At 36.5% G+C, this 18,165-nt stretch overlaps 1 protein-coding gene and 4 non-coding genes across 5 annotated transcripts; all 5 read left to right on the plus strand.

The window, feature by feature from the left end:
* Positions 1–6,595: 6,595 nt before the first annotated feature.
* On the plus strand, positions 6,596–16,651 carry LOC124634422 (vacuolar protein sorting-associated protein 16 homolog). The gene is made up of 15 exons (XM_047169998.1): positions 6,596–6,908; positions 7,402–7,591; positions 8,080–8,226; positions 8,420–8,546; positions 8,627–8,736; positions 10,247–10,422; positions 10,745–10,991; positions 11,147–11,403; positions 11,668–11,806; positions 12,109–12,243; positions 12,916–13,077; positions 13,567–13,786; positions 14,120–14,297; positions 15,109–15,309; positions 15,688–16,651. The coding sequence occupies exons 1-15, from the start codon at positions 6,859–6,861 to the stop codon at positions 15,830–15,832; spliced, it is 2,484 nt and encodes an 827-aa protein (XP_047025954.1). The 5' UTR covers positions 6,596–6,858; the 3' UTR covers positions 15,833–16,651.
* On the plus strand, positions 9,215–9,333 carry LOC124634788. Its single transcript, XR_006984923.1, has one exon. It is a non-coding gene; the product is annotated as a 5S ribosomal RNA (ribosomal RNA).
* Positions 9,725–9,843, plus strand: LOC124634781. Its single transcript, XR_006984916.1, has one exon. It is a non-coding gene; the product is annotated as a 5S ribosomal RNA (ribosomal RNA).
* Positions 12,297–12,415, plus strand: LOC124634796. Its single transcript, XR_006984930.1, has one exon. It is a non-coding gene; the product is annotated as a 5S ribosomal RNA (ribosomal RNA).
* On the plus strand, positions 12,738–12,856 carry LOC124634787. The gene has a single exon (XR_006984922.1). It is a non-coding gene; the product is annotated as a 5S ribosomal RNA (ribosomal RNA).
* Positions 16,652–18,165: the final 1,514 nt, after the last annotated feature.

Genomic DNA, 18,165 nt, shown 5'->3' on the forward strand with positions numbered 1-18,165 from the left:
CAGTATTACGACCTCTTGGGGCAATAAATCTGATAATCGCATGTCTAATGTCGTGACAAGAGTCATGTAATCTTGGACGGCATCGTGTACTAGATCTTGACACGGCCCTGCTGTTTCCTCAAGATTTATTTGCATACTTGATGGAAGCTAGGAAAGTTACATGACTGGTTTCGAGGACTTGAAATTGTCGTAATGTTGTTTTTGTAGACACCTACTTTACATGAGCTCTAAAAATAAGTAAGATCTAAGAAGAATTTACTGAATAAGTGAGGTCAATAAAGCCTTTGTACAAACTTAGATTTCAGTTTGTTTTGTGCTTAGTTCAGATGTAGTTCAGTAACTTCAAACGTACATAAATAAAAATCTTTTTAGAGGTTATAGTGTTGTCAAACTAACCAGTCAAGGAAAATCAGAATGGATTACATCGTTCATTCTCTTTGTAGAAAAGCGAAATCCTTTTTCTTTACTTTTGTCACAAATAAAATAAATACGCTAAATAAAACAGGAAATTCGTTTAGCTAAAGTTAAATCTGTTTATCCGACTCGTATTGGTTGTATTAAGAAAATTTGTGAGGCAACGCACTCCCGAATCCTTGGCTTGGTTCCGTAAGTTACTACCTTCGGGCAATAAATCTTTCGCTGTTGTTTATGTTGACTTTAGTATCGCTCATCTCTTAATACACACCTAGTGGAATGTATTTAAATACCTAAATATTTTATTAATCAAAAATATATCTACTCGATGGTCAGAAAACTCCATGACGGACGACGAGACGGTAAAAAATGTAACAATCATCATCCTGCTACCATTATCCCAATTTTAAGTAATAATTCAACCAAATAAAACTGTATGCTACTTTCCTTTCATTTCCATAATATATTTCGTGTAATATCTTAAATACTGGCTACTTATGGTCCAGACGTAAAGAGAAAATCAATTCGTATTACTAAAAGTTTATTCAAAACGTTGATTTAGTGTCATTTGTTACTAACTATGTATTTGACTCTCATACGTCCTGCATGTCTATTGCACATTTGGAAATCCATTATATCGTGGCCCTAAGTTCATGGACCCTATTGTGCCTCAATTCGGTCATGATAAATATGTTTGGCACGAGCCTTCGACAACAGCGATTTTTTTTAATAGTGCATTGTTGACGCCATATTGTGTTTTCTTAGAAATCCGATACAAGATTGATGGCAGGCCCTGTGATTGATGAAACATAGTGAATAAACTAGTTTGTAGATTAAAATACGTGTGCTTTGTGCATAAATAGCTAAGGTAGGCACAATATTTTTATGTCCACAAGATATGATATAAGTGACGTTAATCAGAATTAATTTGAAGTTTTAGTGTAAGTAGGTACCTATATTCTGTCAATAATAATTACACAAAATCCTTTAAAAATTTAGTTTTAATTAAAAATTCGCCAACAATAACATTTTTAAACGATTCAATATGTCCTTAATCGTTAATTACTGTACTAACAACTTAGTCAAACAGTAACCGAGGGTTAATCAGACTGCGAAGTAACGAGTTAATATATAAATAGTCGGATAGGTCCGCAAACTAGTAATATAAAAATATCTTGCGCGTACAAGCTGGTAATTGACGAAGAGGCTACGCTTTCGCGATTTTTTCATATTTTCACGCGTGGGTAAAGAACAAGATGGAGAGCTCAGTGACTAGACAAATATCACACCTTAAAAATCATCTTAAATAATATAATTGCTACCTAGATAGGTAGTCTTTTTATGCAGATTTTAAAGTGAAAATGCATTTGCGCATACATTAACATTATCTAATATTTACCAATGGGAACGTGATCTTTTCGCACAGGAATCTAGATGGCTTAACTTGTCTGAAAACGGCTCTAATTTAGGTAACACGAAAAAGGTTCACAAAAAGACGATCTTTCATAAGCTTCAGTTATGGAAACGAAGTTACCAGTGTACCTAGTCTTTAATTTTACCTAAAGAAACCATCTAATCTTCACTAATAGGCTCCAAAACTAATAAACTGATTTGGAAAAATCTAGTACATACTTTTCGCACACTATCCCCGGGTGACATAGACTACTTATAATAGGTCTTTACCTATGAAATTGCCGTTTTGTATGAAAAAATTTCAACGTTTTTTTTCATGTATTTTTTATTTGTATTTATCAAAGTAATTACCCATGCAATCAATGCTTCTTTGCCAACGCAGTGGCAGTGAATTGATGCCCTTCTTAAAGAAATTAGCTGGACGGGAGGCAATCATTTCAACCGTTCAAAGGCATTTTTTACTGCCTCTCAGGTACTGAATTTTTTACCCGACAAAAACTTATCCAAATTCTGGAAAAAGTTGTAGTGTGTGGGCGCAAGGTCTGGTGACTGGCGGATACGGAAAAAATCTTTCATTTGTGTGTCTGTTGAGCAGGGCAAGGTACGTCTCGACGCGTACTTTGCGCTAGCGTTCATTGAGTTCGTGGGACACTCATTTGTTAAGCTTTTTTACCTTGCCAATTCGACGCAAATGGATCAATATTGTTTCGACGCTAACGTCGAAAGCTTTAGCCGTAGATTGTGTATCATCAGCTTCCACAATCACCTTTAATTCATCGTTGTCGACCAAAGTCTTCGGTTCAACTTTCAGGTCGAAATTTCCAAAACGGAAGCGAGCACACCAATAACAGGTGGTGCGTTAGTTAGCAGTGTTAGTTCCGTAAACGTCGTTGATGTTACGTGCCGCTTGTGCCGCGTTGCTGCACCACGGTACTCATATTCCATAATAACTTGATTTTTTTAACGTATCCACGATGAAGAAAAATATTGAAATGCGATGACAATGTAGCACTAATCAATAAACTAATGACTACTTTTGGAAGATGAATTCCATGTTTTTTAAATAAAATTAATTTTAAATTACAATTCTTAGCCAAACAAAAAATATTATGATTTGAAATGGCCATTACCGCTGAACGGCAATTTCATAGGTAAAGACCTAATATTTTATTCGACTACGGAAAATTGTTTCCTCGTGACGTGTATCAAATCGTGGGAAACGGCTGATAACTATGGCTATAAGTAGTAAAACTCGAAACACATTTATCATAACAAAAACTTCAGCACCCACCATGTCTATGTAATAAAGATAGGTAGGTACTCTAGGTATAGCTAGTGCGACAGAGATAGTGGATGTCGTTCATTATGGATGCAAATTCCTTCCACTACTTAATAGTCCACGGATGGACGAGACGCGGCGTGAGAAAATGGTGGCTTGAAATCAGCCATGCGAAAATGGCAGGCGACCGGCTGAGTACCAACATGTCAGTGTCAACGCCTCGCTACCTACGAGAAATGTATGAATCCCTAATGCAAAATGCATGTTATTTTTCCGAATAATTCCGTAAAATGTAGCTGAAGAGATGAAGAGTTTTCGTGATTTCCGCAATATGTCTCCAGCTACTTATCTAGTAGGTATTTCTAATGCATTTTCAGTAGTTTTTTCCTGTTTTCAAATCTTCTGGTGGACTGCTATAATTCACCAATCAGATAACATTCCCAACCATTAACCAAGTTGGACAATGGTCGTGATAGTTGATAAATTATTTCATGCTATTTTAGACCAAAATACGCCACTGCAGCATACAACATATCTGTAAGGAAATCTACAAAGAGATGAGATTCTCGTGCAGATTTCTCCAAATAGGATCCAACTTTATTTAAAGATCAACAATCAACATAATTTAGCACAAAACATAACAAACAAGCCGTAACACTTAATTAGCAGCTGTGGCATCTCTCTAATAAGCCCCAAGAATTTTATCTATTTCATTTTCTCCCGCCCGAGCGTATCTGAGCGTGCAAGATGGCGGATAAATAATTTTACTAAATAATTACTATTTACAATGTTATGTTATTGTTGCGATTTTACTTAAGTAGCTACAATAAATGTATAGGTAAGTACGCTTCGTTAGCAAACTTACATATAAGTTTGGTACACAGGCCCGCCGCTAGCTGTTTGTTCGCCCGCGTGCAAAACTGATTATGCCGCCCTACGACTACATATTATACAGCGTTTTGAAAAAAAAAGAAAAATTCGTTAACATTAAAAAATACGTATTTTAATTGGGTACAATAATTATATTTGTCTACTGAAATGTAAAACTAAGCCACATAATCATTACAAAAACTTAACTCTAGCCTGGTGCGATGCAAGAAGAGAGAAGCAATCGTAAATAAGCGCGAGCGAAGCGAGCGCGCAAATTTCATAGCTTATGGCCTGCAAATGCAATGTCCGTAAATGAGCTTATGTAGCGCCCTTGTGCAATCATTAATTTTCAATACATAGGGGCCACTTGGGGGCCCTTATGTATTGAAAAATTGAGATAAATAGGTACCAACATATGTATATCAAAGTGCATAGAACAGATTATGGGTAACTCAAAGTAACGAAATCAATATTATAATAAACAAACAAGAACCCAGAAGTAATATAAACAAAACATTCCCCAAATAAAAATCTATAACAATGTTTTTTAGTAAAAAAATTTATTTATGGTTTTTGGTGGGATTCCTGTTGAAAAAGTCAACGGAGAAGACACATTCCGTATGTAAGGAAGCGCGAGCGAAGCGAGCGCGAAAATTTTTCAGTCTAAGGACACAAAACAAATAAAAACCACTGTAAATGAACAAAGCAAAGTCAAATAGTAAGATATGCACAGAAATGAATTGCAAATGTATACGAAGCCGCGAGCGAAGCGAGCGCGATTTTTTCCTTGTGAGTTTTCATGAAGTAAACATATCATAAAAAGCCAAAATGAACAAAAAGCCATAACGGACGTGTGCGAAAAATATTTTATCGGAATTGAATGCCTCAACAATTAAACAAAGACAAATTGAGATATCTGACATGGAGTCGCGAGCGCAGCGAGCGCGAATTTTTTTGGGGATGCAAAGGGTTTACCCGTCAAAATTGACAAGACACGACCAAAGCGAGGGCGCCCTTTTCTGAAATTTTATTGCTCATCTACTCATCTAATTTTATAAAAAATATTTTTATTAAGTACGTAATTATGGTTTAATTTTGCCGCCCCCTAAATCGTGCCGCCCGCGCCCGGGGCATTTGCCCTCATGCCCCTGCCCCTTAATTTTGAAAATGATCTTTCAACAGATGCAACTGAAACCGGCAGTGTAAGTAATATTCTTAGCGCTATTGCTGTGTTCGGAAATATTGAAATCAAATCATTGGTAAAAAGATATTGTATTTTTTAAATATTACGTGATAAGTCGCTCGATTTGCCGCCCCCTAGGACGTGCCGCCCGCGTGCGGTGCACGCGCTGCACGCCCGCTTACGGCGGGCCTGTTGGTACATAATATAAATCGCTCGTATATAATAAACTATTATGCATGAGCACTATAATATGGACACCAGTCTAACCAAGGGGTATCGGGTTGCCCGGGTAACTGGGTTGAGGAGGTCAGATAGGCAGTCGCTTCTTGTAAAGCACTGTACTCAGCTGAATCCGGTTAGACTGGAAGCCGACCCCAACATAGTTGGGAATAAGGCTCGGAGGATGATGATGCTTGAGCACTATAATATGTCCTGTGCAACTGGCTGATCTACTTATAGAACGGCTGTTGTGGCCGACAATCGGCTAGGACGCCATTATACTTAGGTAATATGTGAGATCACATTATAGCATTTTTATTTGATTACGCTATGATTCATCAAAAGTTTATAGTACATATTCCCTAGAAATGTTTGGAAATTGTTTAAGCACGGTAAAAAACCCCAACAAATATTGTAAGGTTTGCCTTACCGCTTTTATGAACTAAGTAGCTAAGTACAAAAAAAAGTCGTGAGATGGCTGAGATAAGACAGGTTTTCATTTTCTACCTAGGTACCGGTAACGATAGATTGCAAAAATAATAACATAAAGGTAGAATAAAGTTGAACAATCATCTTCCGAGCCTTTTTCCCACTATGTTGGGGTCGCCTTCCAGAATAAAGTTGAACAATATTTTTATTTAAGGGCATTTTGGGGTCTGTTTTTGTTTCGACGTTTGAAAAGTGGTGATTTATCAGCTAGCTAATTTATTAAAACACTTCCTTATTCACTTCCTTGCGTGCTTCCTTATGTAAAACCCCTACCCTATGCACTTCCTTATGTACTCCCTCTTCATGCTCCCGCAAGGACTCACTAATGTACTTCCTTATGAACTACTCCTTACACTTCCTTACGTACTCCTCCTAAATACTGCCTCTACATATTTGTATTCTATATTGTGTATTACCCCTATGTATTCCTTTGTACTAACTACCTCTTTGTAGTTCACTAGTATTTGCGTGAAAAGGTAATAAATACATCCTTACAATTTCTATGTATATAGGATGTAGGATGAAACCATCTGCCAATTTCTAAACGTTACGTCTTGCGTCAGTGTCAAAAACATCAGTTTGTCATGCACGAAAAAACGTTCCAGCGCTTCAATTCAACACTTAACACATCAAAATCATTTGAATAGTCCGTACAGTACGAAAATTCAATAAAAGTGAAAGAGATAGATTGGTTACGATGAAGTAAATACTACATTTCAGGTGAAATTATCCCTGAACATTATTCATTGCAGTATTGATTTATTGAGTCGTGTTTGCAAATAAAAATATTATAGTGCACTCTGAACAACTAGCTACTAGTTTTCAGGGTATACGGTGACCCTCGGGCGTTAACTCCGATGTGAGATAATAGATTCAACAAGTACGTTTGATAACAAAACATTGTGTGTTAAAAACAAACAAGGAAAGTGAAATCTAAATCTCTTATCAACACTGCTCTCTATTTTTAATAAATTGTAACAAATTCGAAAAAATGTCGGCCCTTTTGACTGCCGACTGGTTCCAGTTGGACTCCTATTACAGGTGAATAGAACTTTTTTTATTACATAAAACATTCTTTGGGGGTATCTATTGAAATAGTAACAATAGTCTACAAAGACTTGAAATAATCATTATTCCCGTTTTCCCCAATGTGCGCCATAGAATCCCATCCACCTCGAATTCAAATATGCTTATTGAAAAATGACTACAAAGTACACACAAGTACAAAATAATGAAAAACATTTTAATCTTTAATTACTCTCAAGTTAAAATTACTCAGAGATACCATTATTTCTCCCTTTTTCACTTCCTGAAAGAAGGTTTTCATTTTAACAAATTAATATTTTATTTTTCCTCAACAACATAACAACGTAATATAAAGAAGTTCCCAGTTGTACAGCGGCTAATTTCCAAATTAACTATCTACACACTGCAAGTACAAATATTGTTAGAATATCAAATCCACTTCCCAAAAGGGTTCTCAATTTGTCAGGACCAATTTTTTCACTTATATTAATACTACAACAAAATACAGGAAGTTTGACCTCTACAACATGGTCTGGGCTATGGACGAAGGCCTGGATCACATGATTGTGAGTGGAGCACCGTACGGTGGCCCCATAGCCGTGGTGCGGGACAGGAAGCAGTATGTGAGGATCTTGGGTACCAGCAAGCCAGTTATCACTCTGTACAATGGAGTTGGAACTATTATTTCTAAGATAGTGGTAAGTTATACTGTTGTTAGTTCAGTTTTCTTCATTTTCATTTGTTATCAACACCCTCGCTTTTTCTCGACTACGCTGGGGTCAGCCTCCTGTCTAATTGGATGCAGATGTGTATCAGTGTTTTGTTACACAAGTAGCAACTGCCTACCTGACTTCCTCTATACAATTATTTTTTTTAATCATTAGCATAGGAACACCAACAGTTACCCGAACAAATCATTGGTAATACTAGTTTTACACTTCACTGTTCAGTATTTTTGAACATATGGGTACATGGAGATCTTATACTAGTTAAAGATATGTGCATTGACCATATCCTGCCATGAGATTTGCAAAGCATAAATTTAAAAATATTAGGGACAATACATAATTATATTGTTTTTTCATACAATAAATATTGTTGAGTGGCAAGAACTGAGCAGAAAAGTTAAATATATCTCTACAATTAACTGAAGCTCACATTAATTTATTTTGTTATTAAATTGCAGTGGAACAGTGGTGAGCTTGTCCACATGGGCTGGTCCAATGAAGAACAACTCCTGTGCATCCAGGAAAGCGGGGATGTCCTGGTCTATGACATGTTTGGAGCTTATCAGAGGACCTTTAACATGGGTCAGGAAGTCAGGGACACTAAGGTTGGTTGCTTGGAAAATTAAAACTATTATATTTTGATAACATAAGAGTCAAACATATTTATTAAAAAAATAAATTAAAATATACAAAATAGGTTACCAACGGTATTGGGACTAGACTTTTTTGTAAACTGAAATCGAAAGTATGTATATAGGCAACATAAAGTCATTAGTTAATTTATTTTGTATTTACTAGGTGTCCAAAGCCCAGTTGTTCCCGAACCCAGTGGGTGTGGGCCTAGCCGTGATCACAACCACCAACCGCATGTTCCTGCTCAGCAATGTCTCTGACCCTAAAGTTAGATCCGTACCTGACTTGCCACGTAAGCATTTGTTTGAATTACAAAATTGTGTTCTATTTGCTGGCCTTAAGTATTAAATTGGCTTGTCATTTAAATTCCAGGAGCGAATGAACCTATCTCATGTTGGTGCGTTCTGAGTACTGGCTTCCTTGTATGCAGGGACAAGGAAATCTATAAGTGCCAGCTGGGCGAGTCGCGGGCTGTGCTTATGGTAAATATTATTTGGTCTTATCAACTATGAAAGTAACAGAAACACTTCTACAAATTGATTATTCAATCAAATTCATGTATGTATGTTATTAACGACTAACCTTGAATAACTTGGATGGGTGACCGCCTGGGAACACCGCGTGACGTTGGCTTTTTGCTTTTTTTGTGTAAATTGACAGAATCATATGTTTTACTGTTAATCCGACTTTATTTTAACCTTTTTTGATGAAAAGTATTCAATCCACAAAATGTGTTTTAACATCGCTATAAGTTCTCACGAAATTATTTTATTTTGAACTTCAAATGCATTTTAGAGTGTAATTCAGTAAGATTATATTTACTCGCTTATTATCAATAAAAAAAAGTTATTTTGTAAGTAGTAGTAGTTATTTTGTTAATTTAATACTAAAATATGACGTCATTATGACGAATACTAAGGTATGGCTCCGTTATTGTTCGGTAATTTGGATCAAGCTATCGCCAACGTCCATACCACGTTGAATACACCGGTTCTCGTCCGATCACCGAAGTTAAGCAACATCGGGCGCGGTCAGTACTTGGATGGGTGACCGCCTGGGAACACCGCGTGACGTTGGCTTTTTTTGTGTAAATTGACAAAATCATGATGTTTTACAGTTAATCCGACTTTATTTTAGCCTTTTATGATGAAAAATATAGGCAGTCGCTTCTTGTAAAGCACTGATACCCAGCTGAATCCGGTTAGACTGGAAGCCGACCCCAACATGATTGGAAAAAGGCTCGGAGGATGAAATGATGAAAAATATTTAATCCGAAAACGTTTTTTAACTTCACGACTTATTTTGTCACGTTACTTTATTGAATTAGAAAATGCAATTAGTCTTTAATTCAGAAAGATTTTATTTACTCACTTATTTATCTTTTTTTTTATATAAAATAAAGAAGTTACCAAAATATGACGGATAGTAAGGTACGGCTTCGTACTGTTCGGTAATTTGGATCCAGCTATCGCCAACGTCCATACCACGTTGAATACACCGGTTCTCGTCCGATCACCGAAGTTAAGCAACATCGGGCGCGTTCAGTACTTGGATGGGTGACCGCCTGGGAACACCGCGTGACGTTGGCCTTTTGCCTTTTTTACTTCAAATTATTTTATGTTTATAGTTAATTAATTCTCTGGAATAGTTATTATAAATACAGTTCTCAGAACATTTTGCTTTCGGTTCTGTGGAATGGTTCGACGCGGATCATTTGATGATATTCCATCAAAAAAAGATCATTTTTGCTTATCGCACATTAACCTAATATTATTTATTAACTTATTTTTAACCGACTGCTAAAAAGAAGGTACTCAGTTTCGACTTGTATGTATGCACAAGTTTGGCTGTACTGACTATGATGCGGTTTTAGTTTCACCATAGTATTTGAGACATAGAATAATTTAGTTTGGTTTTATTTTCTTAATAAAAGTTTTTCCTGCGCAAAACAGTACTTACCATTAAGCAATTTTTTTAATGTCATTGTTGCAGCGTCCCGAAATAAAGAATCCATACACGCAGATTCTTTCAATAGTTGCATCTCAGAACGGCATGCATGTTGCATTCTTCACCGACTCCGGCATACTGTGGATCGGGTCGTCCGACTTCAAGACGACTTATTCTGAGATCGATACCGGATTTATTAAGCAGCCTAAAGAGTTGATGTGGTAAGTTTATTGTCAACTTTTATAATTTGATCAGTACCGTACCTTTTTTGCCGATTTTAATTCCATTTAACAGTATGATATTGGATGTACTGAGCCTATTATTTTTTATATCTAGATCTAGAGGCAGCATACATTTATCTTAGCATTGTCTAAAACAGGTTACTGCTTCTGGACAATGCTTTGAAATGATAATATTTTATAGTTTAATGGAATGGAACTCAGCTTTAAATTCTTCATGTATACCCACCGTGATGAAGAATAACTTGGTTCCATATCTATATGAAAACATTTTTTTTTTTTCAAGTTTCTTGACTTTTTTCAGGTGCGGTTCTCAAGCAGTAGTAGGCCACTGGGACGACATGATGTGTATCTACGGATCTAAGGGCCAATCCGTGCAATACCCCTACGACGGACCGTTCCATCTCATACAAGAGATCGATTGCGTTCGAGTTGTCTCCGAAACCACGCACGAACTCATCCAGAAAGTTCCATTCGTCGTCGAGAAAATATTCCGCATCAATAGTACGGCCCCTGGGTCGTATTTGATGGAGGCTTCTAGGCAGTTCCAGGTGAGATGGCAGATTAAAATAATACGACTAAAGTTCATTTGGTTTCAATGAAATTTCTCTTGAAATGATTGCCACTTAAACTAAGTAAATTATGTTTTTTTTTTTTTGGACTTTATTTTTCCTTAAGACATAATCAATATTTTTAAATATTTCAGTTGCACAGTCACCGAGCAGATGAATACATAAGACTGGTGAAGCCTGATCTTCCTATAGCTGTGCAAGATTGCATCGATGCTGCTGCCTTTGAGTTCAGCCCAGATGTCCAAAAGAAACTGATCAGGGCCGCTCAGTTCGGCAAATGTTTCTTCATGGACCCTGAATTGACGGAACATTTCGTCAAAACTGGGCGGTGGCTGAGGGTCTTGAACTCCGTTCGAGACCCCAAAGTGGCTATACCGCTTACTTCTACGCAGTATCCTTTTTAATATTAATTCATAGAATATTCTCGAATATTTACTCTAAAGTTACTTATGAAGTGGTAATACTTAAAAGTCATAAACGTAAGTGACGCCATCTGTTAGTATAACTCAGTGACTGTTGACGTAGTTCCGTCACGATTTCATAGATGTCGCTACTCCACTTGTTCGACTGAAAAGGTCCTCATACACCCTGATTGCAATACAACTTCTGATGTTTTTTTTTTTTTTGTGATTGAATTCCTTAACAAAAACACCAGGATGGCTCACCTCGGTGAAAGGGTGCTGCTAGACCGTTTGATCTGGCGTCGTCTGCATTGCCTGGCTGGGTACATTGCGTCACATTTGCACATGAAGGATGGGAAGACCAGAGTACTCTCACACTGGGCTTGTTATAAGGTAAACTGAAGTATTATTTTTAAACTTTCTCTGTGAAAAAAATCTACTCTAGGCCCGGTTTCACTGGTTACAGATAAAATATTAGTTAATTATCTGATAGTTAATGCTGCTTATAATTTCTCCGAAATAAACCATTTATTTAAATGGTTTAAATATTGCTATCCCAAAGCTGTGAAACCAAAATTTATAGCTGTTTATCGGTTGGATAAGTTCCTGACAGGCTAACAGAGACTTTATCAGCAACCCGTGATTCTGGCCATAAGTTAATTCCCTGATAAAAAAATTAAAATATTTCTACGTAGGTGACTCAACCTCACTTAGACAACGAGAGCGCTGCCCGCGAGATTGGCGAGAAACTTCGCGGAGTGCCTGGAATATCCTACACCATGATTGCCATGAAAGCAGCTGAAAAGGGACGAAAGGCGCTTGCTATCAAAGTGAGTATGACGTCTCTAACTATAGACTACTCAATAATTTTGGTTTAGCTATTGCCAACGTCCATACCACGTTGAATACACCGGTTCTCGTCCGATCACCGAAGTTAAGCAACATCGGGCGCGGTCAGTACTTGGATGGGTGACCGCCTGGGAACACCGCGTGACGTTGGCTTTTTGCATTTTTTTATAAGTTCATTGAAATAATATATTTCTATAATTATTTAAATTTATGAAGTTTATTTTTCTATGCTAAGAATTATTAACAATTAAGATGTGTAAAAAAAAAAGTATGTTTCAAATTGTAACTACCTAATCAACCAAGAGTATTTAATTTATGAGGCTCTTATAACTTGTTCGACATGTTGTTGACAAAAAAAACTCACTTTATACTAAAGTTTATACTGTACGGAATTTTGATATTGTACAAAATTACAAATATGACGTCATAAAAGTACAACGTTCCGATACAGCTTAATAATTTTGGATTAGCCATCGCCAACGTCCACACCACGTTGAATACACCGGTTCTCGTCCGATCAACGAAGTTAAGCAACATCGGGCGCGGTCAGTACTTGGATGGGTGACCGCCTGGGAACACCGCGTGACGTTGGCTTTTTGCCTTTTTTCTTCAAAATTTTTTGTTTTACAATAATTTTTTCTAATAATTTTTAGATATTGGAATATGAAACTCACAGCAAACTTCAAGTTCCTCTGCTCTTGTCTTTGGGCGAGGGACCAACTGCTTTACTGAAAGCGACTGCCAGTGGCGACACCGATCTGATCAATATAGTACTGCTGCATCTCAAGGAGAAGATGGGGAAACGCGAATTTGAGGTAACTAGTAGTACATTAAAATTGTATTTAATTTTAACGGTGCTTTGTACGGTCAATTAAAACTGAAATTTAATTATGAATAGACCATAAAGCAGGTTACATGTACTCAATTATACTTAGAAGACATTTGTGTTATAATATGTAACTTAATTACATTGCATACATTAAATACATTGTTAACGTAATTATATAGACTCATTTGATCAGTTAAATAAGGCCTTTGACAGCCAACAATAACAAACTATCAAAAATCTATAAAACACTACCTTTCGCCCGTGGTTTCACCCGCGTCCCGTAGCCGAATGGTGACAAAAACTATCCTAAAACCTTCTCCCGGGTCTAAGTTACCTCCCCTCTAATTTTCACCCAAATCGGTCAAGCCGTTTTCATGTTATGTCGTGACAACGGAAAGCGGGTTTCATTTTTATATACATAGATTACATAAAGCACCTAAATACAGAAATTGATACCAAAATATTCTTTCTCCAGCTCACAATACGCGGCTTCGCCCTCGCCCACGCTCTCTACATAAAGTACTGCGCGAATAACAACCGCGAGGCTCTGCGTCAAGTCTACGTACAAGAAGACGACTTCCAAGGACAGGCCGCCACGCATATCCGTGATGCGATAGACCAGACCAACCCGGGGAGCATTGAGGCGTCGCTTATATCTGCTAGGGAGTGCTATAAGAAGGGGAAGAATGATTTGGGTGAGTATTTCTGCTTACAAAATAGGCCAAAAATTTTGTCACACAAGCTCTGCGTCAAGTTTCCGTATAAGATGACTTCCAAGGACAGGCCGCCACGCACATCCGTGATGCTATCGACCAGACCAACCCGACCTACTTTTTTTTTATTATACTTACTCATTATATGTGTATGTATATCAAAAATCCAAGGATACCCACTGACAGTAGCGAAGGTTGGACGCTTTTTAGGCTGACTTTTGTAAGTTTTGTCGTTCAAAAAGTGCAGCCAAGTCTGAATCACACTTTTGCGTGAATAAATTAACCTATTTAATGCAAATGTTCTCCCATCCCCAGGCGTCTCCACCTGCGAGGACGCCCGCAAACTCTGCAAGCAGCAGTCCAGCCTACAAGAGACATACGGCAGCAGCTTCGTAGGCCTCTCTCTACACGACACGGTCCGCAAGTTGCTGGAGCAGGGCGAAATCAAGTTAGCTGATAAACTGCGCTCGGAGTACAGGATGCCTGATAGACGGTAAGATTTGTTACATTACTGGCTTCTGTCAGTGGTTCCTCTCTTTACTGAGGGAAGTGCTTCCCGTGCCTGTGGATTAAAAGCCTATATGTGGTTCTGATGTATAAGCTATACATATTAAGCACTGCTATAAGTTTAATCAAAATCCGCTATGCCATTTGCGAGCGATGAAATAACAAACATACGCTGACAAATACACACGTCTTTTTAATATTAGTGTGACATTTGGTGATACAGATCAGACACATCTGCTCTTGGAACATAATTAAATATACAGAGTTATCCAAAAACTAGATGAGATTTTGCGTCAGCTTCATATTTCAAATACAGTGGAGCGTCGATTATCCGAACGTCGCTTAACCGAACGACCGCTTATCCGAACGTCAATGGCGCGGGTCAATGCAAGATTTTTTTAAGTGTTAATTGTAATTACATAGTAAAGATTAGTTTTACTACAAATTGTGTGCACTTTTTTTTTGTTTATTTCCTATTTGTCATTAAAGATATTCATAAATGTAAATAATATGGTTTTCATTTACCTGAACGTAAATTCGTATGGCTGAATCAATATACATACATACATAATTACATTAGTTCGATTATCCGAAAATACCGGTTTTCCGAACACCCATGTCCCCCAATTAGTTCGGATAATCGACGCTCTACTGTAAACGAAAACCAACATACACAACACACATACCAATGAATCGGACATAACCATATTCAATACACACATTATTTTGTTTAAAATATTTAGTCACTTACTCCATTTTCAAGATCCAGCTACTTACCTAAAAATCTCTTTCAACAGTTACTGGTGGCTCCGTATCCTAACCCTAGCCGAGAGCGATGACTGGGCTGAGCTGGACAAGTTCTCCAAGTCCAAGAAATCTCCCGTTGGGTACGAACCTTTTGTGGATGCCTGTCTCAAGTATTGCAAGCATGAAGAGGCGCTGAAGTACCTGCCTCGCTGCGCTGATGATATTAAAGTCAAGTATTATGTGAAAGCTGGGTGAGTGTAACCATAGATTTTTTTAAGATTAGAACTCAAATATAAAACCAGTTTTAAGTCTTACCATGGGGCATCGAGTTGTCCGGTTCTTGGGTTGAAGAGGTCGGATAGGCAGTCGCTCCTAGTAAATCACTGGTACTCAGCTGCATCCGTTTAAACCGGAAGCCCAACATAGTTGGGAAAAGACTAGGCAGATGGTGAAAAGAGCAGTTCTGTATAAATAAATAATGTTTCAAAAGTAGCTAGAAAAATTAAAAGACTGTTTTGTTGGTCAACTCTTTCTCTGAGGGAAATCCCTCAAATAAAAAATAGAATAAACTAATAAACATATAAGATTATTTTGAATACGGGAAGTTATAAATTCGTCAATTGTTTCAGTTACTACGAAGAAGCGGCCGAAGTAGCCTTCGAACAGAAAGACATGAGCGCTCTCTTGTACGTACAGAACAAATGTCCTCTCAACGAGTCCACAAAACACGCCAAAATCGCGTCACTGCTCGAACGACTACCCACCAAGAAGTAAATTAGCTGTAAGCACTATTAACTGTCTATATTCGAATTAAACTAGACTCTATTTTATAGGAAGAATTTTTAATCACCATCCAAAGAGCATTTGAACATAACGAGTATTCACACAGTCCGCCATTTTGAAAAAAATACGATATTTTTCGTCTCTGGTTTCTAGTCGTTGAGTAATATAATGTATACTTTTTCAAAATGGCGGACTGCATGTATGCTTCGCCCAAAATGTTTGCAGCTCTATAAAAAATATTGACGAAAATAACAAACATGTGATGTTTTAACGAATTCGTAAAACGTAATTGCATTCGATAAAAATGGATGTAAAACTGACTGATTTCGATATAATATGTATACTATATATTTTTAATGAAATATTTTTTATATTTATACTTATCACTCGGTATTGAGATATGGTTTAACAAACTTTTATAAAAAAAATCGAATTTAAAATTATTCGTTATTATATTTTAATAATAAATTATGCTTTGGTTACATAAAAAACCGGTAAAAAAATAGATGGTTATTAAAAATCTCCCTGTACCTGCATCTAACCGACTTGCCCTGGATGTAATCGTAGCAAATACCTTTTACAGTAATCAACCTCTATTTGAAACTACATTATGTGTCTATGAATATCATTATAGCAAGTAGATAATGTACCTATTTAAATTATAATATCATCCTATGTATTGCCATATAAAATATCGATATTCTTTAAGTTTATAATTAAAAAATAAGTTCCTTTATTGTCACTTTATATTAATATTTGTATAAATGTATTATTTAAGAAGTATGTGATATATGATTTAAGCAAAATAAAGGCTGGTTTTGTTGATATTTCTTACGGCACTCGCCAAGCGAAGCCGAGCTCATTTTATAAGGATCAAGTTATTTTTGTATTTCACACTGAATGAGGGTTTTCGATACTTTTTCTGCCGCCAGGCGGCGCTTCGTATGCGTCAGGTCCAAACAGCTGTCAAATAGTATGGAATTGTAGGTGCCGAACTTATTGTTTATTGAAATTCTGTTATATTGGAAGTGTTATTGATTTTATTATGGACTACGGTCAGAATAAGGTTTCCGAACTAAAAATTGAGCTAAGAGAGAGGGTGCAAAAGTCACTGGTACTAAGGAAAAGCTTGTTGAAAAATTTGTTAACACAATATGATTTAGTTTTTTTTATTTACTCAACCGCAATAGTAAAACAATAATGCAGTGCTTTAATTATAAAATAAAAAAAACACTAAAATCGTTCACTATTCATAGTAAAGATAAGCACTTTGACAGTTACCTGGACCTGACGACTCGGTGCTGCCACCTCGTGGACGCCATTTTAGAAAACCCTCATTGACTAATTTCGTAAAATAATATAATTCTAACTATAGAAGTAAACCTTCCTGCTATTTTCCATCTGTTTATAAACGTAGCATGACGTATTCAATTTAAAATTCAATGTCAACTTAAAAAATATATTATACGTCTACAAATATCATAGCAAATAGAAATAGATTTATGGATTACCTTCATTATTCTTGTTGTTCATATAACTGATTTAAATCAACATAATAGATAACGATAATTTTTATTGTAGGTATGTGTTAATTACCACGTTGAAACAAATATATCGCATGCTAAATTGTAATAAAATATCCTTAAAACTTATCAATTACAACTTATCGATATCAACCCACCTCTGGCTTGCCTTCAATGGCCGTCCAGAGTGAAGTCGCATGAGCGAACGAAGTCATTTCAAGAACATCAAGCATGCAATGATTTTCATGTTCTACCAACCGTGACCGGTCTCGGTTCTAGATTTCCCAAATATAAATAGCTACCGTCTTACCACAAAAACTTTTTAACGTCAGTTTAAGACTTGTCTAAAAAAATGACAAATTATGACGTTGACATACGGTTCATTTTGGAGCCACATTTTTTTAGACAAGTGTAAAACAGTGGTTAAAGTTTTTGTAGTAAGGCCACTAATGTTTTATAGTTGTCAGTCTTCAGCGTGCAATATAAATAATCGTTTACATTTCTGCCTATTAAATGTGGTTGTTAACGTAGCGGATTCCTTAATCGAAGTCTATTTGAAATTATAAATCAGCAAATATCATGAAATTATATAGCAGGTAGCGTTTATGGATTTTATCTCAATAATAAAAATGTATTCCAATAAATTCTCATTGTGCATGTAATCATTTTAGCCTCAATAAAGATTCAACAATTGATGTGTGTTTTAATACCAAGAAATACCTACCTATAAAAAATTTGTTTTCTTGTCATTTATTTATCTTACAACATATGATTTATATTTTTTAAATATTCGATTATAAA

Source organism: Helicoverpa zea, chromosome 11, assembly GCF_022581195.2.
Source record: "Helicoverpa zea isolate HzStark_Cry1AcR chromosome 11, ilHelZeax1.1, whole genome shotgun sequence".
Lineage (NCBI taxonomy): Eukaryota > Metazoa > Arthropoda > Insecta > Lepidoptera > Noctuidae > Helicoverpa > Helicoverpa zea.

Excerpts from the sequence above, each read along its gene's own strand:
- LOC124634422 (XM_047169998.1), top strand. The coding sequence starts at position 6,859 with ATGTCGGCCCTTTTGACTGCCGACTGGTTCCAGTTGGACTCCTATTAC. Across the intron at positions 8,547-8,626 it reads ATCCGTACCTGACTTGCCAC|GAGCGAATGAACCTATCTCA; the intron begins GTAAGCATTTGT and ends TTTAAATTCCAG. Across the intron at positions 10,992-11,146 it reads AGGCTTCTAGGCAGTTCCAG|TTGCACAGTCACCGAGCAGA; the intron begins GTGAGATGGCAG and ends TAAATATTTCAG.